This window comes from Castanea sativa, chromosome 6 (assembly GCF_040712315.1).
Source record: "Castanea sativa cultivar Marrone di Chiusa Pesio chromosome 6, ASM4071231v1".
NCBI classification, from domain to species: domain Eukaryota; kingdom Viridiplantae; phylum Streptophyta; class Magnoliopsida; order Fagales; family Fagaceae; genus Castanea; species Castanea sativa.
In genome coordinates this window covers 1,126,526-1,151,335 of record NC_134018.1, presented here as the reverse complement: position 1 = coordinate 1,151,335, position 24,810 = coordinate 1,126,526, and the positions used below count along the sequence as shown (strand labels likewise).

Here is a 24,810-nt window from a genome sequence, read left to right as displayed (position 1 = left end):
TGTTTTTCATGTTTGGATATTGTCATTAAAATGGCATCCCTGTACAATCCATTTTGTGCTTGGAGGCCTATTCATATATGAGATACTGTGCTTTGATGATTGTTCTGTTTAGTATCACTGTATTGATGATTTTCATATTGGCATCAATATCCGCTAAAATCATTTTTATATTGCTGCAGCTTCCCATTTCTGTACTTGTTGGTTGGATTCTGGGGCAACCTATGGACTTAAACTTTCAGCTTTTCGAGACAGCAATGCTTTTTATGACTGTATTAGTAGTAGCCTTCATGCTGCAGGTATGTATTTCAGTGACAAAGAATTAAAAATCTCTATAGTTTCATCAGATGTTTATAAGAGAAGGAAGCATTTTAAATAATATTTGCGATGGTAGGCTCTGATATAAGCTGGATGGTTACATATGCATTTTTAATATAAGTCCAACTGCATTCTGAGTTCTCTTGTTTGCTCAATTCTGTTTTGAAATAAGTTTGTGATAATAATTACTCTCTTAATTGTTGTGGATTCCATTTTTGCGATATTTTTATCTTTTCGTAATTTTATGTACATAATTACATATTCTTACGTGTCACAAATTTTTTGTTTGCAGAAATGAACTTCTAATTATTTTAAAGGTCTTATGCTTATTCTTTGCTATCTGATAGTCGCTGCAAGTTTTTTTGTACAAGTAGATCATTCTCAAGCAGGTCAGTTTAAAGTTTCTACTTTTCGTGCTTAAATTCTTCATTGTATGAATACCTATATTAAAACATTCCTGATTTTATATTTCGGCAGGTGATATGTAATAAAAAACATGATCAATGAAGCTATTGATTCATGAGGTAGATCACCAAAAGCTTTGGTTCATTCAAATAATATATCCCAATTTTCAACCATTACATTGTTCCAACCTCCCCTGCTTGTGCTTGTCAGTGAATTGACTTGACCGGTATCTTGCATAATGTATTCTCTCTTCTTCAGCTACTGTTTTGATTCAAAAGTTCACTTGGATCTGCAAGAGAGGTGTAATTTTTTTTCCTTTCTTTTCAAATAACATGCACTGTTCCATTTTTGTTATTAAGGGGCATTCATCCAATAAAATTGATTGATTATGTTGTACACCTATTTTGAAGGTATAATTCATCATAATGAATGGGATTTTTAGAACATAAGAAAACCAGCAGGACTGGTGGTAGATTATTGGTTTTGGGATATTATGAATTTAAAATATATATATATATATATATATATATATATATATATATATATATATATTGTAAAGTTAATTTTTATAATCTTATCCAATCATGTTGACCATATCTTGTAATGGCACCAATTAAGATGCTTGTTATGTGTAGAAAGTTTTACTTGAAATACATTGGCAGCTTAGTAGCTGTTTGTTGCGAGGTGGAAGGATTAGTATGCGACTTGAGTTCCTGGTTCTTTATATTTCAGATGCTTAATGACATTGTTGATATGATATACTTTTTCTTAAAAATGTTAGCTTTTATTGAAGTCAAGGTTGCACCACATCTAGCTTAATAGTCTGTTATGGAAAAATTGTATTATACTTCTAGATTTTAATAACACCTCTCCCTTAGTAAGTAAAAAAAGCTAGTTGTAAACCCGGTAAAATTTATAGTTTAAATAGTGCAGATATTATTTAAAAGTATTTTCTATTTTATAAGTTTTATGTAATATGATATATTTCAATTATATAATTGTAATATTGTTTTATATAAATGGAAAAAATGTTTTAGAAGGATTTAAAAAAAAAAAAAAAACCATAATTGGTTGGCGAACTTGAACACATCCAAGAAGCATTAAAAAAAGAAATTGTACACCCCATTCCATGGACACATGTAACATGTTACACTAAGTTTAAATTATTATATATGCTTTAAATTGTAACTCAACCCCCCCCCCCCCTACCCAACAATATATATATATATATAAATAATGCCTATATTATTATTAAAACTTGAATTTTAAGGTCATCTTTTAAATATTATCTTCTTCTTTTTTTTGCCTTTTTAGGGCCCATATTTTTAATTTCTAATACATATTTTGTTTGTATTTTTAGCCCAAAATTAAAGACTATGGCTCAAATAGAATAAAATTTCATAAATTATAACCCAAAAATTAAGAAAAAATAAAAATTTGAGGTAACTTACAAAAGTAATCAATTTAAAGGCATAATTAGTCCAAAATGGAATGAAGTAGACTAATAGGACCAAAATAGACCGAAGTGTACCAAATGGACGAAAGTGCACTGAATAGACTAAAATTTACTGAATGGACCAAATTGGACCAAATGGGAGTGAAGTGGACCGAATTGGACGCAATAGGCCAAACGTACCTGTTGGACCAAAGTGAACTAAAGTAGTCCGAATTGGATCATATGGACCAAAATAAACTAAATTAACCAAAGTGGACTAAATGGATGGAAGTGAATCGAAATGATATTGCTCAAAAGGAGTCTAATAACGATAAATGTTATATTTCAGTTTTTAGATATTATATAGATTTGTAAGACTTATATGTAGTAAAATTTTGCGCTCGCTACAATATCACTAAAAAATAATTAAAAATTTATTTATTATGTTGTTGGTGTGAAACTAATCAATCATGTCACTTTGTAAGTTGGTTAGTTAGTAAATGATATCATTTAAAATTTTAATTTTTACTATTAAAAATTTAAATGAAAACATTTATAAGATCCATTGCTTAAAAGATTTTACTATTTGTATGTGGGCATGGATTTCGTAATATATAGGCTACCTTGTGGTGGATTGGAGTGTCACTGCCTCACCAGCCACTCCTTTAGGTTGCTCCTGTTGTAGGTCTCTTTTCTTTTGTCATTTATTTGATCAGCCATAATCGGATTCATTAATATATCACGGTGCAATTTGTAACTGTTAAGCCTTGACTTTGCTAGTTCACAATTTTAATGCTACGTGGGATGAGGTCCTGAAGCCCTCAGAAAAAAAAAAATGTCATTAATGAATCAAGACTTGGTCACGATTTTGACGCTGTAAGTTATGTTACTTTTATTTATTTATTATAAAATGGTTTCAGAGTTTCAACCTATGTTGTCTGTTCTTGATATATAATAGTATTTTATTATTAAATCAAGACACTAATTAGTTTTTGATGTAGATAAAGATTGATAACTAGATCTCTTATTTAATCATAAATTTTTTTACCAGTTTAGTTAATTGAAACTAACAATTTACGTTACTTGTTATATAAGGAGTTTAGCTTTGTTGAACTCCTCTATGCTCTTTCTTATTTGCAAATAGCTTGTCAGATACATAATGGCCTCTCCCAACCACTCAATGCTCTTTCTTTGCTTTAGTTTTCTTCCCTTCCTTTTCTTTCACTCTTGTTCTGCTTTGCCCTTCAATCCACATGATGCCTTCTCGCTTGTCGACCAAATTTGTGGACAAACCAAAGACGTTAAGTTCTGCCGGAGTACATTCAACTCGAACCCTCGCGCTGCAACAGCTAATCTCAAGACCCTTTGTTTCATCATTTTGAAAATTTCCTATGCTAATGTCACGGACAATGAAGCTTATATTGCTGAGTTGCTTAACAATGCTAAAGACCGTGCAGTGAAGGAAGGTCTTCACCATTGCACCATCAACTATCTTGGATCAGTTATTGCTCTAGAGGAATCCTTTTATGACTTTAAAGATAGTTACTATAAAGGGGTACAAAAAAAGTCTAGGATTGCCTATCAAAATTCGAGAGATTGTGAGCATGCATTCATCAAAGGACCAGCCCATCAGTCACCCTTAACGAGTAGGAACAATGAACTAATACAGTTAACTGAAATCATCAATATTATCATTGTTATGCTTCTCAAATCAATGTGATTACATGCTTTGGTTATGTTTGAATGATCAAATTGTTCTCATTATCATTTCTATAGAGAATGAAAGACCATAATTATAGTTCAATTAGCTTATGTCAAGAAAACCTTGAAATGAGGGACTACATAAATACTAAATGTTAGTGGGTTTATTGTTTTATATGGAACCATCTTGTTAATTGTTAATGCTTGTGCCTTGTTGTAGCTTTCTATGCATGTGGTAGTTTCTCATATATTTTAAAGTTAACTCCTTTTTGGTCATTTACTTGCATGTAATTTAGTTGAGTGCATGATAGACAAGTGGAAGATTGTCATTAATGTTTGAAAATATATTCATATATTTTGAAAAGTCTAGAATCAATTCAATGAAGAAGAAGAAAAATAAATAAATTATAAACTCTCTCTCTCTCTCTCTCTTGTTTTGGAAAATATTTGTTATCCCATTAGAAAAATTGTTATTTGGTGGCAAAATCTTAGAAAATGTCATCAAAATCAATGTGCTCCTTTATTCTAAGCTAATACATTTTAAGAAAAACAAGTCTTTTTATCCTTTTTAATCTATCCATCAGCTCTTAAAATTGCATGAAGGCTCAATTTTCAACACAACTTTAAAATTTGGCCTTATGTTTTTCTTTGGGTTTATTGTTTTAAGGGTTATGTTTAGATTAAACTTGTTATAACTCTTTGTTATATTACACCACTATACAATTGTTTTTATTGAACAAGTATTTTGACGATCAATCATTGGATTACATTGCCCTATTATATTCTTCATGTTTCTAAAATAGCAAGGATATTAGAGTTCAATAATTGTCTCATCATAAAATATTGGGTAAATTATGTATTTAGTCTTTTGCTTTTACGTTGTGTGTCAATTTGATCACTAGCTTTTTAAATGTGTTAATTTAATCCATAACCATTTGATCTTGTGTCAAAATGGTCCCTATCGATTATCGTTAAGTGATGGATGAAAAATACTCATATGGCTTTTTATGTTACGTAAATTGCCACCTCGACTGCCTTGTCAACATAACATTAAAAAAAAAAAAAAAAACGCCTTGTCCCCTCAAATTATTCTTCAATTTGAATTCTTATTGCAATCAAATATCAAGAAGTTTGATCTACACTAAGAATCAATCATCCCACACCTTATACACATTGGCATTAATCTAAGGAAATACTTAAAAAGACCCTAGATGTCACTTTGTGAAACAAGACACTTAAAAATGCCACTTTTATTAACTTAGGAATCGGAGAATCCCTCATCGTTACAACCCAACAAACTTAAGGTTTTGTTTTCTCAATATTTGCAGGCATTTGAAATTGCCTAGCAATAACCACCAAACTCAATGGCTTAGTAGACTCAACAGACTTAAGCTTAGAGTACACATGACAATGTAGGTCTATAGTGTGCCATTCGAAACTCTACAACCCTAACATTATGGTGGATCTATATGTGTTCACATCTCAACCATTTACAACTCGCTATGTGATAGTTGTTGCAACAATCGTGTAAATTGTTGTAGTTCGAGCATTTTTCTCAATTGAGAGATTTTTCTTTAGGATCAAGGATTTCTCTCTTTGTAGTAGCAAAGATATGTGGTTTGAATCAAAGAGGGAGAATGTTTGATTTGTTGTAGGCTTGTAGCAAAGAGAGTTGGAAGGTTACCTACAGAAGGTGAATTTTAATTTTTTTTATTATATATATAAGTAGTGTGTTAACAAGAACCAACTTTTTGAGTTTCATTTATTTATTACTTTAGCGGTATTTTCAGCCACTTTCATTAATTCATGCTAATTTTTTTATTCTTTTTAATTAATTGGATCCTATAATAATTCATTCTTAAAGAATGCTTCTCGGTGCTTGTTAGCATTTCTCACACATAGATGCATATATATTGCAGGATGTTCTTTTACCCCATGTATTGTCAACGTCACCAACTAAAGACTTATGTTGTTGCTTTCACCACAAGTAATCCATAATTGATTTTCCATCAAGCCTCAATAAATTGGCTTCTTTGATTGCTTTCACCTCAATAATTGCATACTATCATATCTCAATAATGGACCGGCAAACTACAACTATTCTCAATAATAGCCTATACACTTGTATTCATACTTCCTATAGGCCGTTACTATTCTCTTCTGACTCAAGTTTCAGAAAAAAAGTTTAGGCAATTTGAACACCGAGCTAAAACTCAGGCAATTTGTTTTCGTAAACAATATTCATTAAGCATAATTTGTCTCTAATATTAGAAATGTAAAACAGAAGAGAGAGAGAGATAGAGAGAGAGTGTGTGTGTGTTAAAAGATTTCGGAAAGTGGAGGGAAGCTTCAACGCTGTTTAGATGTTGATATCGGATGGGACTCTTTTTCTTAAGTACCATTCGAGTTACTTTACAGCTGTGGCGTAATTAAGAGTTAAAACATAATTGATGTAGTAGTAGACTCAATGTATGTGGCTCAATAGCAAGAAAGTATAATGAAAGTAGGTGGAAGCTTATCTTTTTGAGAAAACCCAAAAACGTAAGCGAGTGTGGAAGCTTGATCATAGAGAAGAACCAAATTCAGATGAAATGATGTCAGTTTCCTTGGAGTAAAAAATACACGATATGGCACAGGATGCAGTGTCCTCTCTTATTGACAAGCTGCTTCCTTTGCTGACCAAAGAAGCAAAACTGTTACGAGGCATCCATGGAGAAGTTGCCGACATCAAAGGTGAGCTTGATAGCATTCAGTCCTTCCTTAAGGATGCAGACATAAGGGCAGCAGCTGAAGAAGACATGAGTGAGGGTGTCAAAACATGGGTAAAACAAGTAAGAGAAGTTGCTTTTCGTATAGATGTTGCGACCGACCAATACTTGGTTCAGGTGGCACTACATGATCCTCATTGGCGTGGCTTCGGTGGTTTACTACAGAAAACCACTCACTTGCTCAAAACATTAAAACCACGCCATGAGATAGCCGCTGAGATTCAAAAGATCAAAGCATCAATTCAGAAAATCAAGGAAAGAAGTGAAAGATATGGTTTCCAATCCACAGATCAAGGATCAAGTAGTGGTTCTCAGAGTGTTATGTGGGTTGACCCTCGAAAGGATTCCTTTTATCTTGATGATACTGACGTTGTAGGAATTGAAACTCATAGAGATAAATTGATCGGCTGGCTGGTAAAAGGACGTTCTCACCGTACTGTGCTTTCGGTGGTGGGAATGGGGGGATTGGGCAAGACCACTCTTGTTAAGAAAGTCTATGATCACAGGAGGGTACAAGGACACTTTGATTGCCATGCTTGGATTCCAGTGTCTCAATCGTACAACGTGGAAGGTTTACTAAGAAGCATGATAAGACAATTTCGCAATGCTAGAATGGAGTCTCTCGTGGCAAGAATAGATGCAATGGATGAGGAGTCGTTGATTCATGAATTGAGAAATTACTTACAAAAAAAGAGGTACGTGGTCGTACTTGATGATGTATGGAAAATAGACTTTTGGGAGGATATAAAACATGCTTTAATTGATAATAACAAGGGTAGTAGAATTATGATCACAACACGAAACACAGAGGTTGTTGATTTTTGTAAAAAATCTTCACCCGTTCATGTTTACGAGTTGCAACTACTACCTCCTGTTGAGGCTTGGAAGCTATTTTGCAAAAGGGCCTTCAAATTTGATTTTGAAGGACATTGCCCCCCAGAGTTGAGGGAATTGTCTTATGACATTATTGAGAAATGCAAAGGATTACCACTTGCTATTGTTGCTATTGGTAGCCTTTTGTCAACCAAAGATAAAACTATCTTTGAATGGAAAAGCTTGCATGATAGCCTTGAATTTGAGCTAGGAAGAAGTCCACATTTTTCAGGTGTCAACAAAATTTTATCTTTGAGTTTTGAAGATTTGCCTTACAACCTCAAGTCTTCCTTATTATACCTTGGTATGTACCCGGAGGACTATTCAATTAATTGCGTAAGATTGATCAGACAATGGATAGCTGAAGGCTTTGTGAAGGAAACTGAGGGTAAAACATTTGAGGAGGTTGCACGAGAATACTTGACAGAATTAATCCACAGAAGCTTGGTTCAAGTATCAGAGTTTGATTTTGATGGAAAAGCTAGACGATGTCGACTCCATCATCTTCTTCGTGAGATTATCCTCCAAAAGATGAAGGATTTTAGTTTTTGTCATGTTTTGTCACAAAAGGCGTCCAACTTTGAAGGACTGACTCGACGTATGTCAGTTGATAGAGTTTCATATGATGTACTAAAGGGATTTGAGGACTCTCACATTCATTCTCTTTTATTGTTCAATCTAGATGAGTTGCCAAAGTCCTTTATGCGTACTTTTTTTGCTAATTTCAAGCTTTTGAAAGTAATGGATTTTGAAGATGCTTTACTGGATTTCATTCCTGAAGATGTGGGAAGTTTATTTCACTTAAGGTATTTAAGTTTGAGAAATACAAAGGTAAGAATGCTTCCAAAATCCATAGGAAAGTTGCAAAATCTAGAAACTTTAGATCTAAAGCAATCTCTAGTGTTTGATATACCAATAGAGATTAACAAGCTCCGTAAGTTGAGACATCTTATAGCCTACCATCGCGACCTCCAAATTGATTTCAGTTTGACTCATGAAAAAGGGATAAAGATACAAAAGGGGGTTGGTTGTTTGAAGAACTTGCAAAAGCTGTATCATGTGGAGTTGAATCATGGAGGAGTTCATCTAATTAATGAGTTGGGAAGGTTAAGACAATTGAGGAAGCTAGGAATAAAAAACTTGTCAAAGGAAACCGCGAGGGCTTTGTGTGAGTCTATTGAAAAGATGAACTACCTTGAATCTCTAGATATATCCTCAACAAGTGAAGATGAGAAAATTGATTTGCAATCCATTTCACCTCCACCTCAGTTTCTTCAGCGCCTTCACATAAAGGGGTATTTAGAAAAGTTGCCGGACTGGATTTCAAAACTTCAACATCTAGTCAGATTAAAGATTTTTTGGTCAAGGTTGAATGATGACCCTTTGAAAGCCCTTCAAAATCTACCTAACTTATGTGACCTAGACATCTCATCCCAAGCATACAATGGAGAGCAATTACATTTTAAGAGAGGAGGGTTTTCAAAACTCCGTTTTCTATGTCTTAGGGAATTGGATGGATTGAACTTGTTGATTATAGATAAAGGAGCAATGGTCCTTCTTGACACACTTTTGATTGGGCCTAGTCCACAGTTAAAGAAGGTGCCCTCTGGAATCCGTTATTTGAAAAACCTCAAAGTATTGGGATTTTGTGATATGCCAAAAGAATTCGAAGAAAGTTTGAATCCTAAGAAAGGTCTATGTTACTCTATCGTTGAGCATGTAGCGCTTGTTTACCTTCGTCACAAGGTTGGCAAAGGATATTATGACTATACCAACTGCATTATCCGTTCCAAGAATTTGACTTTGGCAAGTTGAAGAGGGCAAACAATCGGACAAAATGATGATTACAAAGATTGCAACAACATCAAGGAAAATTATTAGGCACTCCCATATTGCGGTCACAACGTTTTTACTGAGAAAGGTTAGTGCAATTTGGTTTTAGAGTTGGTAGTTTTTGTTTTTGTTTTTCTTTGCTGGTGAATAAGGCCATGGAGTTGTGATGATGAGTAGTATTATAAATGCAATGGTTGTCCCTTCTTTGATTCACAACCTACAGTTTCTATACTCTTGTGGCATTTGGAATTCACTTGTTTTCATATTATGCTTGTATTGCTGACATTAGGAGCGTCTTGGAAATAATACTATACAATACTAATTGTTTTGAAGACCACCAAAACATTGTGGAAGTAATTAATTTGAGATTGATACTTATATTTTTCTGTTAGTGTAATTCTATTACCTATCAAAGTTTGTCCATTTGTGGTAGGTAAACAATCAAGTTCCACTCAGTGATGCTAATCCAAATCTATAAGCACGTTTTCTCCATAATTCGACGCTTTAATACTTTGAATCTATTCTCATTAGAACATTTTTATTCGCATCTTAATTAGTTCTGGAATTGTTGTGCTTTGTCTATAGACTTGCATGGAGAGTGATAATTAATGTTACTGTTGCTGCTGGGAGCCTGGGATACGTTGGTTTTATTTTCTCAAGACAATCAACCTGGAAAATCAGAAGGTTTTCATTTTAAATTTTTACAGTTGAATCCTGTACTAATCCGCTCATTTTTAATTTTACTTCAAATTAGTGGTTGTTTATTATGTGAAAGGATATGAACCATTTTCAATTATGCTCTTTTTTTGGTTTTGATATGTGTCTTTTGTTTCTCAAAAAAAAAAAAAAAAGATGTGTCTTTTGTACATTACTAGTTTTGAGGCATGTGCAAATCATGTGTAAAATTTAGAGAGTATTAATAACAGACAACATTATGATTCTATCACATGTAATATATATAGTCGAGATCAAGTTACATATGATATAATTTTAAGCAACATTAGATGAAAAAAACGATCTATAAAATAATTGATATAGTCCAAATGGATCTATGCAAGTGCTTTTCAGAGCTATAGTGGCGTTTTTGAAGCGCTAGGGTAGACATTTTTGTGTGTGGTGTTAGTAGTATCTCTAGAGTCCACTTCTATCCCATATAAGAGTGAAAGAGAAAATATAAAGACTACCATTGAAGTAGACTATCCATATAAATTATATATCTATTATCTATGCGAATACGAAGGAATTATTCCATTATCATTTCTATCCAATACTTTTTGTTGAATTAATATTTTGAAAATTTTACAATTAGATTATATGCTTTCTATGTTTTTAACAAGTATGTCCAATTTTATGTTAATCAAATGTTATTTATTATTCAATTCATAAACGTATTTATGCATAGTTTTAAAATATATAAACTTACAATTTAAATATTTTATAGATGAGATAATTTATTGCTCTTAGATTATTGTGAAATTTTACAAACTTAGAGGGTATAAAAAGAATATATATTCCAATTGTGGATTTGTCTAATATATGCATGAAATTAAGAAAAAAGAAGTTAACCATGATTCACTTGAACCCACTCATAACAACATAACTTTGTTATCACAAATAAGAAATAGTTTTTTTTTTTTTTTGAAATATAAGAAATGGTTAATCAAAATAAGAGAATGCAAGGAAGTGGATCATATCCACTATAATATTTTAATGGGTAAAACTTAAGTATAATTTTTCTTAGGAAATTCCCCGATTAAACTTAGGTACATCAGGTCTATTAATGACAACTTTTATTATACACCCATAAGAATAAGTCACACCAATGGTCCTAAAAAATTGTGAACATTTTTATGCCTTTAGATATGTTGACCTTGGGGAGGTTAATTAGTGCAATTGGGATGACGATTTTGCCATGCCTGCAGAGGTGATTGGGCAAGGATGGGGTGAGTAGCGATGATGGGTTTAGTCTTTTTAGTCCTACCCCGCCTTGATTTGCACTAATGATTATTTTGTTATGTATTAGGAGTTTGGATTATGTTGTTATGTAAAAGGCTATTAATGTTAAAGACATGGTTTGTATTACTAAGTATTTTTTGTATTATTAAATATTTAAATTCATGGACATTAAGACTTTTTATTTTTATTTTTTCTTATTAAATACCTTGGACAATATTATTAGCTATTGCTAAAATTAGTTTCAATTGAGGTGATATAATAAGACAAATTTTATATAAAAAAATATTGTAACAAGTGTGGGGCAAGGTGGATTAACACAAAGTAGAGTTTTGTGCTGGGAGGGCAAGGGACCGGGATGGGGCAAGGCAATTTGCTTTGTCATACAGGGCAGTGCAGGAATGAGACAAAACAAAACCATGCAAGGTGGGGTGAAAGACTTATCCTTCAGTCTTGCCCCACCCCACTGGCATCGCTAAGTGTAATGTTAGAGTCCAATTGTAACTTTACCATATCAACTAAAATATTCCATTCAGTTAAATCTAAACACAATTATTGATAGATTGCAGATTTTTTATTTTTTTAAGTCCACTGTTATAATGGGAGTAGAGGAGATTTAAACTTGGACTTCAGTTAGAAACATTAGGTGAATGTTTGGATAGAGCTAGAAAGTGTTTTCAGCTGCATTGTGCGTTTCTAGTGAGTCCCATATACTATTCACAAGACCTGCAAGTACTTTATTCAGCAAAAAAAACTTTAAAACTAGGTCCCAAAGTACTATTCACACATTTAAAAATTATTTTACTACAGTATTTTCAGTTTTCAGTAATAAGCTGTATCCAAATAGACAAGTATCAGTTAAGCCACATATTACTTAACAGGACTCTCAAGCGTCCAAGAAGTGGTGGATGGCTTGAGGCTTACTCAACTGCTGAAGCTCAAGGCAATTTTTGTGTTACCTCAATCTGGCTTCAGTTCTCACTCAAATTTAGAATAGTTCTTTTATATCTTCAATGGAATGGAATTTCAGGTTGGTCGGTGATAGGCTGAAAGCTAGCTTGGTTATCTGTGTTCTCTATCTCTTTATGTTTTCAGTGTAATAGCATTTTGTGTTCGTGCTAGTTTGGCTGTGGCATTGTTGGTGCATTTGTTATGTTTGACAAATTTGCTCAATGAACTGAATGTTCAAAAAGTGTTCTTGAATATGATTATATGTAGTAAAACATTTAAAATATATGTTTTGTTTGACATTTTCCTTTAAAAAAGGGTTCTAGAATATGATTATACTTTTTTTTGATAGGTAATCAGAAAGCTTTTATAAATGATAGAAAAAAGAGACATACAGGCATGTTTAGGAATGTGATCATTAAATCAGATTCTCTTGCACCAATTGATAATGCTATGTTTCGTTTTAATGGCTTCTCGTGTATCTGCACAGCTGCTTTCAATGCACTACAAAAAGTTGGATGGTTTTACTTTTAGTCTGTGGTTTTGTTTAGATAGGTAAGATTGATCGTTAATGGTTGATATTTGCAAGAGAGATTACAAACACCAAAAATGGTCCCAAATCCGTTTCAGGAGCAAAAACCCCTCACTTAATTTTGTGACAACAATATTCTATAACTGTAACACAAGCCACACCCCATTTCTCTTCACAATTCTGTTTCGTACAATTATTTATAAAAATCATGCTATTAAAATTAGAAACTTATATTGAATTAGACTAAGCATGAACAAATTTCTTGGACTTCTAATTTTCATCTATATTTTAAAATGTAGGATTTAACTTTTACTTTCATAACATAGCCTCATTCTACCTACTAATCCTCCCGCTTGATGAGATACTTATAAAATTATTATTTGAGACATTATGAAGTGTACATAAAATAAACTTTAAGCTTAGATGTGATTTCTATCTCAGAGAAAGATGCTAAAATTTTCTGCATCTTATTCATTCAGATGAAAGTAGATCATTGTCTGGAGGTTTACGAGGGAGTAGTATTCTGACGTTTATCTGCGTTGTGTATATGAGCATAAAGACTGTAGTTTTCTCAAACAAACTCAACTTGCTGATTGTTTTTGGGCCAACAGCAATTCTTGTTCAGAAATTGACTGACAAATCTGTGAGTTGCATTTCTCTCTGCCTTGATTCATTTGTTTCATTCTTTGAATAGGTTTTTGTTTATTTTGTTGAGGTGGATTACAGGCTTGGGTCTTCTTTCTAAGCTTAGTGGGCATAACACCTTTGGCTGAGCGTTTAGGTTATGCTACAGAGTAAGGATTTCTGTTTCTCTATTTTCTTTTCTTTTATTCTTTCAAAGAATTTGAATTATTAAGTAGCTAATGTGTTGATTTTCACTTTGATTTAGGCAGCTTGCTTTTTACACTGGACCTACAGGTAAAGTTTTTGTTGTTTCTCAATATTAACTAGAAATTTTATGCTTTTCCCCTCTTGAGTCCTTTTCAGTTTATAGCCTCAAATTTTAAAAAAATTCCTTCTAGTTTTTGTTGGATGTCATATAATTTCTCAAGCGCCATAGATATTGTTCATTTGACTTCCTCTCCCTTTGTATTGATCTCATTGAGGAAAATAGACTGGAAAATCTTATTGGGATTTTTCTTTTTTTCAAAATGCATTCCTGATCAGGAGATCAGGGGAGGAACTCAGTTTCTTCTTTGTTAGCCACAATCTTTTTAAAATATGTAATGAACATTGTGACACCCTGAATTGAGCGGATTTGGATTGTCAAGATGTTGTGTAGGCATTTGCTCAGTCCCACATCAGGTGTGAACTAGATCATTTTGAGCTTTCTAAGTGATTGTGGGGAGCTTTGATTGTGACTAGTCTTTTTAAAATATAGTGCAAATGTAGCTACCACTTTTCACAGGTAGTGGCAAATATTATCATACGCAACTTGATGTTACCATGCACATTGTTTATGTTCACCTTTAGGTTGGTAATTAGTTTTATTATCTGGATTTGTTTTTAATAGTGAATTTGAAACTGCAGTCGGTGGCCTTGTGAATGCTACTTTGGGAATGCAACAGAATTAATAATTTCAATCCTTGCACTAAAAAGTGGAATGATACGTGTTGTTCAGCTGTCATTATTGGGTTCAATTCTGTCAAACTTGTTGCTGGTACTTGGATGTGCGTTCTTTTGTGGTGGGTTTGTTCTTCATAAGGAACAACTGTTCAATAAGGTGGATGTATTAGTAACTATTCTAATTTTTTTCTTTTCTTTTAATTGTCCTGTATCTTCATGCTAAAGCTGATATATATGATATGCAGACAACTGCTGTTGTAAACTCCGGATTGCTGTTTATGGCAGTCATGGGCCTGCTTTTTCCAGCTGTTCTTCATTATACACACACTGAGCTTTATTTTGGGAAGTCAGAGTTGGCTCTTTCAAGATTTAGCAGCTGCATTATGCTTGTGACATATGCTGCATACCTTTTTTTTCCAACTAAAGAGTCAAAGAAATTTCAATGTTCCTCTTAATGAGGTTGGTTATGCATTTTGTCATACTCTCCACATACTCCCCCTTCCCACCAATTATTTACAAAATGTCAGTGTGTAAATTTTTAAGCACCATGCATTTTCCTATTTATTTATTTTATAACATTCTTATGCATGGATATATTAGGTTTTATTGTTTCCTTACTGTCAAGTGCTTCAAAGTTCAAATCACTAATTATTGTCAATCTGGAAAATTACTTATATTCTTAAATTTTCCAAGTTAGACACTTTTCATCTGACCGATATTGTTTAAACTAATCCTGTTTTATGCTGTCTCTTCTACATCTTTCTACGAATAGATTAAACAATTAAACTTCTTCTACATTTGACTGATTTTTCTAATGGCCTATGGAGTCATTTAGGATATTTATATTATGACCTCAAAACTGGTTGCTGCAGCACATTCAACAATTATCAATCAATTGTAGTTGTCCAAAAGAAAAGAAAAGATATAGGCTACACTACCCTTTTAGTTGTTAACCAGTGACTACACAAGCACTGGTTATATGTTTTAAAATTATCATATCATTATATAGTCAATAATCTACTATCCTTAGACAAGCACTACACAAGCAGTCAACATATAACCAACAAATTTTAAAGTTGTAATTAACCTCTTTAATTATTTACCTAAAAAAAATCTTTTTAATTTCTTAAAAGACACAAAATAACAAAAACACTACCAAATAAAACTACAAATCTACACTAAAATGCACAGAAATGTCAGAACATCTCATGGACATTATGTTTTTTTACGTAGTTCACGGGCATTGTGTTATTTTAAGTAGTTCACAGTTGTTAGTCACTAGACTAAAGACAAAACACCACCTGACCACCATTTATTAAAAAAAAAAAAAAAAACTTTGGTCTTACTAAAGATTGAAAGAGAAAGATCAAAGGTGGAGTGCCTTCCTTTCAATTTTCTTCACAACACTGTCAACACATATGATTAAATCTAAGTTAATCAACCAACTAAACAAGCATTAGAGATTCAATCACCAGACCTCTGGCACTAGTGGCTCTAGTGGCTAAGCCACCAATTTTAGTAATTTCTTTAAAAAAATTTACTTTTCATACCAAATTCTCGAAAATTTTTTACATATATCTTTTACCCATAAAATATTTTACGTTTAAAAAATGTAAAATACTTTACTTCAAAACAGAGTGAGCGTTAAAGACCTCGTGCATGCACCGTGATATTAGGACAGTACTAAAAATGCAGTAAAAGCGTCAAAACTTTCAAAGAAGAATATGGAAGGGGGGGGGGGGTGGGGGGAAGAAGATCTGCAATCACCCTTACAAAGAAGCTTTTCTTCACCTAGTGGTCAGAAGGAGCCCCTTGAAAGAACGGGTAATTAAATTCAGAAACCCATCTCTCTTAACAAAACAGAGTTTTTAAAGCTTTATTCAATCAAAACAGAGTCTTAACAAACAAGAAGCATTTGCTACAAACTTCAGCCTAACAATCACGACCATGACTACTCTACTCAACTTTCAATGACAGACTAAGGCAGGCCCCAAGATACAACATATATAATACTTTGTTTTGGTTTTTGTTTTTTGAATTTTTTCTCCATACTCTTCCATTGTGAATCCTTTTCATTCCTAAACCTACATCTATATGATAGATGCTCAAGCCATTTTGCATATTGAGTGTTTCACACTTCTTCCCTTAAACTTGGTTTTGCCCAATTCATCTCATCAATAGCCGTCTAGATTAAAGTAATACATCTACTTTGGACTATCTTTCTTAAGCTGAGAGGAATATCATCTAACCAAAAGCTCTACTCACTCACATTTAATGATGATTTAGCCAACTAAAACTCCATTCTGTTTCTTTGGCCTTGAAACATAGCATAATTCTACCTTCTAAATGAACCAATAAGCAATTACAAGTCCTCCACTAGCATGCCTTTCACGTATATCATTATAACTTTTGCCCTCCCCCCTCAACTTAAATCCTGGCTCCGCCACTGCTTGTGAGCAGCCTGTCTTTTGATAGCCAGCCAAGTCAGAAAGCATGTTTAGAAATCTGATCAGAAAATTAGATGCTCTTGCTATATATTTCTTTCTAATGGCTACCTAAGTGTCTGCACAGCTTCTTTCAATCAATTACACAAATTTAGATCGTTTTGCTTTTATTAGTATGCGATGATGTGAAAATCATTGTAATCTTCCCGAGACCGTCCTTTCTTGTGCTGAACCTTGGACTTGATCTTGTACTTGATTTTTAATGCTTGCAACTCAAAACAAGATACATTGTCATGGATTTGCCAACACCATACCTAAGATATTGAATTTGGAAATTTATATCGAATGACACCATGCAGGAATTTCTTGGATTTCTAATATTCCATCAACAATTAGGCTTTAACTTTTACTTTCATACCATAGCCTTATTCTACTCACTAATCCTCTCACTTGGTGAGCTTTTTACACCATTGTTAATTGAGCCATTATGATGTATACATATACTTAAAATAAATAATAAGCTTTGAGGTAATTCCTAGCTTGGAAAAGCATGCTAAAAAATTGCATCCTATTTGTACAGCTGAAAGTGGATCGCCTTCTGGAGGTTCACGGGTTAGTGGCATCAAGACATTGATCTATGTTGTGTATAAGAGCATAAGGACTGTTGTTTTCTCCAATAAACTCAACTTGCTGCTCCCTTTTGGGCCAGCAGCAATTCTTGTTCAGGAACTGACTGATCAATCTGTGAGTTGCAGTTCTCATTGACTTGAATCATTTAAATCATTGGTCGAAGATTTTTTTTTGTTTATTTGTTTTGAGGTGGATTACAGGCTTGGGTCTTCTTTCTAAGCTTAGTGGGTATAGCACCTTCGGCTGAGCGTTTAGGTTATGCTACAGAGTAAGGATTTCTGTCTCTCTCTCTCTCTAAAGAATATGATTTTTTTTTGAAAGGGAACATGAATTATTAAGTTGCTAATGTGTTGGTTTTCACTCTAATTTAGGCAGCTAGCCTTTTACACTGGACCAACAGGTAAAGTTTTTGCTGTATCTCAATTTTAAAAGTCCTACATTGCTATCCTCAGTATATGCCCAATTCACTTGGTTTTAGTATCAGGCACATGTATACATTACTCATTTTCATCGTTAGGTTGCGAATCAGTATTCTATCTGAATTTTTTTTTTTAATGTAGTGTCAAAAATTGAGAGAACGATAAATAAACTTCCTGGTATTATTGATTGTGAGTTATTTTCATCATTAGCTTCCCTTATATGTACAAGAGGAGGTACCACTAAGGCCAACCAAACAAGATTAACCAATTAGTTAACAAATAACTAATTCTATCTAATTACAAAAGATAAATGTGGAAAATATTGAAATTATGTAAAATTTCTGATATGTAGTGAATTTGAAATTTGCAGTTGGAGGTCTATTGAATGCTACTTTTGGGAATGCAACAGAACTTATTATATCAATCTTTGCTTTGAAAAGTGGATTGATACGTATTGTTCAGCTGTCGTTATTGGGTTCAATTCTGTCAAACTTGTTGCTGGTGCTTGGATGTGCATTCTTTTGTGGTGGGCTTGTTCTTCAAAAGGAGCAGTTGTTTAATAAGGTGGATCTATTAGCAGATTTTTTGAGTTTTTTTATTTTAATTGTCCTGTTATATTTCATGCTAAAGCTGATATATGTGGTATGCAGGTAACTGCTGTGGTAAACTCCGGATTGCTGTTGATGGCAATCATGGGCCTACTTTTTCCAACTGTTCTTCATTATACACACACTGAGGTTTATTTTGGGAAGTCAGAGTTGGATCTTTCAAGATTTAGCAGTTGCATCATGCTTGTCACATATGCTGCATACCTTTTTTTCCAGCTCAAGAGTCAAAGTAATCTATATGTTTCTCTTAATGAGGTTGGTTATGAATATTGTTATAAACTTTTTAGTAGCATATTTTTTTGGTATTTTTCTAACGTTATTATACATGGAATGATTATTTTTAACCTGGAAAGATACTTATATTATTTAATAATTTAAGTTGATGAGTCAAAGTCTTTTCATCTAACAGATAATGTTTAGACTTCTACAATTTTAAGCTGTCTCTTCTATATCTTTGGCACTAATACAATTAAAAGATTGAACATCTTCTACATTTGGCTGGTTTTTCTAATGGTCTATAAAAGTAGCTGCTGCAGCATATTCAAAGTGCACGAATCAATAGTATTTTCCAAATATATATAGTTTGCTAAAAAGAATATATGTGGCTTGCCCTAGTTATTCTGTTGAGATCCAAAGCTAGCTGACTCCAAAATTTTGGGACTTTGGCTTGGTTATTATTGCTACTGTTGTAGTTTTATAGTTTGCTCTAGAAGTGACTGTTTTGAAATTTTTTGTTGTACCTTATAGGGGACAATGACTAAGTAGAGATTCTAGTGTTACAGATACATTTGTACTGGGTTTACGTGTTTTATTATGAGTAAAGGCTCAACAGGCCCAATTATGCTGTAAAGCCTATATGGGACTAACACAACTCCTATAGTCCCTATATATACCCTACTAGGGTTCATTGTAATTTATAGTTGAGAATACAGTAAAGATGTAGCGACCAATGCCATAAATACAAGTCATCATATCTTTTTCTTTGGTTTAGGTTGGGGAGAAATGCAACATATTTCTAATGCCAATAAGGGATAAAATGCACATTTTAACTCCATCGAGACCACCTCAGCCGACCACACAATAATTTTAATACAACATTCTTATATTGAGAATTTTATTGGCTTAGTGACTTACTGAGTCTTTACAACTTACAAGGAGGCATTGCTATATATGTAGTATACTATATTTTCATTGTCATATTTTATAGGAACATTTCTTTAAGCATAGATTATTCAATTTATTAATTTATGACTCAACTAGTTGGCATCTTATGGTGTTTTTCATAGAAATTTCGGGGTTCAAATTTCCCCCTCTTATTGTAACTATCAAATTATAAAATAAAAAATATATTTATTTATGATGTTATATATGGCATGAACATAGGAAGGGATGCAGATTGAAGAGGGCGTAGATGATGACGAAGCTCCCCAGATCTCAAAATGGGAGTCAGTAATCTGGCTTTTGGTTATAACTACTTGCGTCTCAATCCTATCTGAATATTTAGTTGATACAATAGAGGTAATATTTTCTTGTTAATGTTTCTTTCTCCGTGGAATTTGTTATTATAGATTTTTAGATATACAAGTCTGGCTCCGCTTTTAATTTTTACATCTTGGAGCCATTGCAATTGGACACTCTAATTACCCACGAAATACATTATTTTGCTTTCTTTATATCAAATGCTGGCTTGGTATATGGTTACTTTTCTAGGCGTGCTTATGATGGACTTAGGGTTTTAAAGTTGAGGTTTGGAGCTATGCATTATAGTTTAGGCTTGTACTTTTTAAATTATTTGAAGACGAAGAATTAAATGGCAAAGAAGGGAAATAGAAAACAAGCAGGTTGCAATATTTCTTAGGCAACAAGCAAATAATAGAACCTAAAAAAGCTCGTTTGATGGGTTATTTGGTAGACAAAGTATATGAGGTTTTAATTCGGGCTTTGATATGTAAGTAGAAGGATTTGGTTTGGGGTTGTATAGAAGGAAAAGAGAGAATTTTTTTTAGGGGTTGTGTGAACTACGGACTTGAATAGTAATATCAGCCCAAAGAAGAAGAAGACCAAGAAGAGAGAGATGAGAAAGAACATTCTAGGCACACAGTTCTTCAATAATGCAAATCACTCATAATTCCATTGTTCAAGGTTAAATTCTTTAAATAAAATGAAGTATATTTTTAAAGACTCTTTGACTCTTTTTTGTTGATAATTCGATAGTTAGAAACATAAGAAGGTGTGAATCAGTTGAGTTAACCTAATAAGGCTTCCAACTCCTAATTTGATTGATAAATTATAGTCCAAGAAATCCCATTAAAAAATTCATGATTCTATTACAAACTCTAGAATAATTTAGACCTGATATAAATAACAAAATAATCCTAAAAATAAGGGAGGAGATTCTCGAACGAGGAAAAGGATCCAACAAAGTCAAAAGAATTGAACGAGGAGCGGTATGAGTTGCAGTAAGGGTGACTTTTCTGTCAACTTTTCCGCTATCACCCCCCAAAAAAACCAAAAGCTATTTAAATGCTAAGACTTATGAATTACTATAATATAAGCATCAAAAGCAGATAGGTCTTGCTTCTATCTGACATCTTATAATGGCCTCATGTATGTAAAACCCATAATTCATAGTTCTGCACAAAAGTACTTTTTTTTTTTTTTTATAGATACCAAACACCTACAAATCATCAGTATAGAAGTATAATTGGTGTAAAGCAAGGTGAAAATTGGGAGGATGGACAATGGAACCATTCAAGGGTCCATATGGGGTTGATTTGTGAAAAAGTATAAGCAGGGGATGTGAGTCCTCCAAATTTTTTACATTTTGAGGTATGAGATGGTTCAGAGTGAGATTTTGGTCAAGCATTTGGTGTGGTGACAATGCTCTCAAGGAATTCCCAGACCCTTACACCTTGGTGGTGAACAAGGAGGCATTGGTAGCACCATATCTAGCCAACCCAGATGAGGGAGAGATCTGACATTGGAGTCCTCTTTATTCAGGCTTCTCTGGATTGGGAGCTGGAATCAGTTGCTTCTTTTTTTGAGTTACTCTATGATAATTTACCTTCTGTGTGAGGTAATGATTGTGCCTTGCAGACGTCATTGAAAAAAAAATGGATGTTTGAGGTTAATTTGTTCTATAATGCCATTATGGGATTCCGCAGTTTCTTTCTTCCCGTGGAAGAGCACCTAGATCGCTAAGGCTCCTCGAAAGGTGGCATACTTTGTATGGACTGCAAACTCTTGCAAAAATCTTGGCATTCAATAATCTTTGTAGGAGGCTTTTGATGATGGTTGGTATTGTATGTGTTAGAGCAGCGTGGAATCTATTGATCACTTGCTTCTTCAATGTCCTGTCACAACAAATATTTGGTTCTTTGTTTTCACTTTTCAAATAGTTTGGGTTAGTGTTGTTGATGCCCAATCTGTGCATGAGCTATTAGGATGTTGGCACAGACGTTTTTATTGCCATAGAGCAGCCAAGGTGTGTGAGCCGTGCCTCTATGTGTCATGAAGAATCTGTAATACGAAAAAAATAAGTGGATATTCCCTACTTTTATAATCAAAGAACATAATTTGCAGTCTTTATGTGATTGGATGCATGTGCTAGGCAGCAACCCTTCGATGTCTTTTATTGATTTTTTTACTCTCTTTCCCTATGATTTATATTCTTTGAAAGGGATCACACATCCTTATATGCGTCCCCTCTTATCCTTTTCTAATGAAATTATTTACTTATAAAAAGAAATTGTTTATCAACTTTCTGATTGGTTGATTGTTTTGCAGGGTACAGCTATTGCATTGAATATTCCACTTTCATTTATTAGTGTTATTTTGCTCCCACTTGTAGGGAATGCTGTAGATCATGCAAGTGCTATCACGTTTGCCATGAAAGATAAGCTTGTAAGCTTTCTAACATTCACTTTTAACAATTTTTTTTTCTTAATTTTTATTATTATTTTAGAATGAGTTTTACAATTTGAGCTTCTCCACATGCAGGACATAACATTAGGAGTCTCAATAGGGTCAACAACGCAGATAGCTTTGTTCGTGGTAGGTATTAACAATATGAGTTCCTTTTAATTTCTAGTTTACATTTTTTTTACTTCCAAAAAATAAGAGTTATTTATAGTTAGTATTTGTACAGTTTAATCTAAATTACCTTGGAATCAAAATTTGAAGGAAGTAAATGCTTGGAGCCTGTTTCAATTGTCAATATATCACTGTGTTATTGATGAGTCACTTTGTGTTATTGCTTCCTCAAGATAGTAAATTCATTCTTTTTTTTGGTTGGTTGAAGTTTAGCTAAAATGTCTTTTGTAGTTAAAAATATGTTAGTAATTGGTGCATATAACAGACATCTCAATCCATATCAAGGCCAGTCATCTGCCAGAGTTTGGGAATTAAAGCTCTTTGAAAGTTTTTTGTTTTGCGTCACATTGGCTGTCTCAGCAAATGGATAAAGTTTTTAACTGGAAAAGAGAGCTGGTGATGTTCATATTGATCATAAGTAGTTTCTACTTTCTGCACTGCTATTGTTGCATCATCTGTCTGAAACTTATGTCATACACCTTCAATGATATGCTCCTGTTAATACCTATTAACATGAATTTGGTTTGGGTGATCTTTGCTGCTTGTGATGTTCATTGCAGCTTGAGCAAGAAACCTTTGAGACATTAATTTAGAGAAATGAAAGAATAGAAATGTACAAGTAGGGAGACATATTGAAGATGTTGGCGAGATAGTAATTTTAAGTCTATTATTATCTGTTTGTTTAGCACCAAAAACTGGCATTTCTTTGAGATACATTTGTATTGATGATTGTAGTGTTTAGTATTACTTCATTGAAGATTTTTATTTTATATTATTTTATCAACATCTGCTAAAACCATTATTATATTGCTGCAGATTCCTTTTTCTGTAGTCCTTGGTTGGATTATGGGGCAAGCTATGGACTTAAACTTTCAGCTTTTTGAGACAACTACACTTGTTATATCCATCTTAGTAGTAGCCTTAATGCTGCAGGTTTGTATTTCAGTGATAGAAAAGCAAATCTCCATGATCTGGTCAAATTTTTATAAGAGAAGGAAGCATTTTAAGTAATATATGCCATGATGGGTTCTAATTTAAGCTGGATGATGGGAAATTCCGAAATTGTATATTTCAACATCTTTTTGAGTTGTCTTATTCACTTGTGTTTTAAACAAGTTTGTGCTAATAGTTTTCCTTTAATTGTTATGGATTCCATTTTCTTTCGTAATTATTATTATTAACTTTTGTTAATTTTATATACACATTCTTATATGCTGCAAATGCTTTTTTGCAGGAAGGAACTTCCCACTATTTTAAAGGACTAATACTTCTTCTTTGCTATCTGATAGTTGCTGCAAGTTTTTTTGTACATGATTCATCTGCAGGAGGTCAGTTCTGACTTGAAGTGTCCATTTTTCAAGCTTAACTTGCATCTAGTCTACTTCCCATTGAGAATTTATAATTATATGAATACACTATATAAAGTTTGTCTTGAAGTGGAGGGTGACTGTATCAGTAATCAATAGTGTCTGCAGATGATAGGCAATACAAAATGTAGTTAGTGAAGCAATGGATTCATGAGGTCTATTTCCAAAAGCTTTGGTCTGTGTTTTTAGCCTTCTGCTTGTTCTTGTCAGTAAATTCAATTGACTGGTATCTTGCCTATTATGTTCTCTCTTCTTCAGCTAGTGCTTGGAGGTCAAATGTTCACTTATATTTACAAGGCAGAAGTGCCTTGTAAAAAATTGAGATACTTTTTCTTGTTAAATAATTTGTACCTTTTCATTTAGTTATGAAGGGGAAACACCCAATGAAATACTGGTTATACGGTCTGTGTCATTTGAAGAATTAAATGCATAATCGTGGAAGGGATTTTCAGATTACACATTTGCATCTCGCGTATTATATAAAATCGAGATTTTTTTGGTTATATGACATGTACCTTTCCATATTACAGAACATGCTTCCAATGTTGTATGCCTCATTTGAAAGTATGAATTTCTCATCATAAGTGGGATTTTTGGAACTTACGGAAGCCATTGGGACTGGTAGTAGAGAATTTTTTTAGGAATTATAAAATGTTCATTATTATTATTGAAAATTTTTATTATTTTTATTAAATCTTATCTAATGGTGTTTGTGATATTTTGTAATGGCCTGACTCAAGAAGATTGTCATGTGTAGAAAGTTTACAAAAAATACATTGGTAGGTTAGTAGCTGTATATTTGTGGTTTTGTGTCAGGTGCTTAATGGCATTGTTGGACTGGTAAGTGGTATTTGAGAAATGTACTTTGAATTTGATGGTTCAAATTGAAGACCCTTTTGAGTTTTGAGTATAATAATACAA

At 33.2% G+C, this 24,810-nt stretch overlaps 1 protein-coding gene across 2 annotated transcripts in view; it reads left to right on the top strand.

The window, feature by feature from the left end:
• The window catches only part of LOC142640802 (vacuolar cation/proton exchanger 5-like), a 57,702-nt gene extending 33,437 nt beyond the window's left edge, over positions 1-24,265 (top strand). Inside the window, exons 4-16 of one of the 2 annotated variants that reach the window (XM_075815067.1) lie at positions 608-704; positions 793-1,020; positions 9,916-10,014; positions 13,243-13,406; positions 13,490-13,557; positions 13,653-13,681; positions 18,193-18,386; positions 18,473-18,685; positions 19,814-19,948; positions 22,217-22,333; positions 22,430-22,483; positions 23,339-23,455; positions 23,757-24,265. In XM_075815067.1, the coding sequence (XP_075671182.1) occupies positions 9,939-10,014; positions 13,243-13,406; positions 13,490-13,557; positions 13,653-13,681; positions 18,193-18,386; positions 18,473-18,685; positions 19,814-19,948; positions 22,217-22,333; positions 22,430-22,483; positions 23,339-23,455; positions 23,757-23,861 (1,272 nt within the window). In that variant the 5' untranslated portion in view covers positions 608-704; positions 793-1,020; positions 9,916-9,938 and the 3' untranslated portion in view covers positions 23,862-24,265. Of the gene's footprint in view, positions 1-607; positions 705-792; positions 1,021-6,380; positions 9,419-9,915; positions 10,015-13,242; positions 13,407-13,489; positions 13,558-13,652; positions 13,682-18,192; positions 18,387-18,472; positions 18,686-19,813; positions 19,949-22,216; positions 22,334-22,429; positions 22,484-23,338; positions 23,456-23,756 lie in introns of those variants that run through there. The other variant, XR_012845241.1, reaches the window with a different exon arrangement.
• The last annotated feature ends 545 nt before the right edge of the window (positions 24,266-24,810 follow it).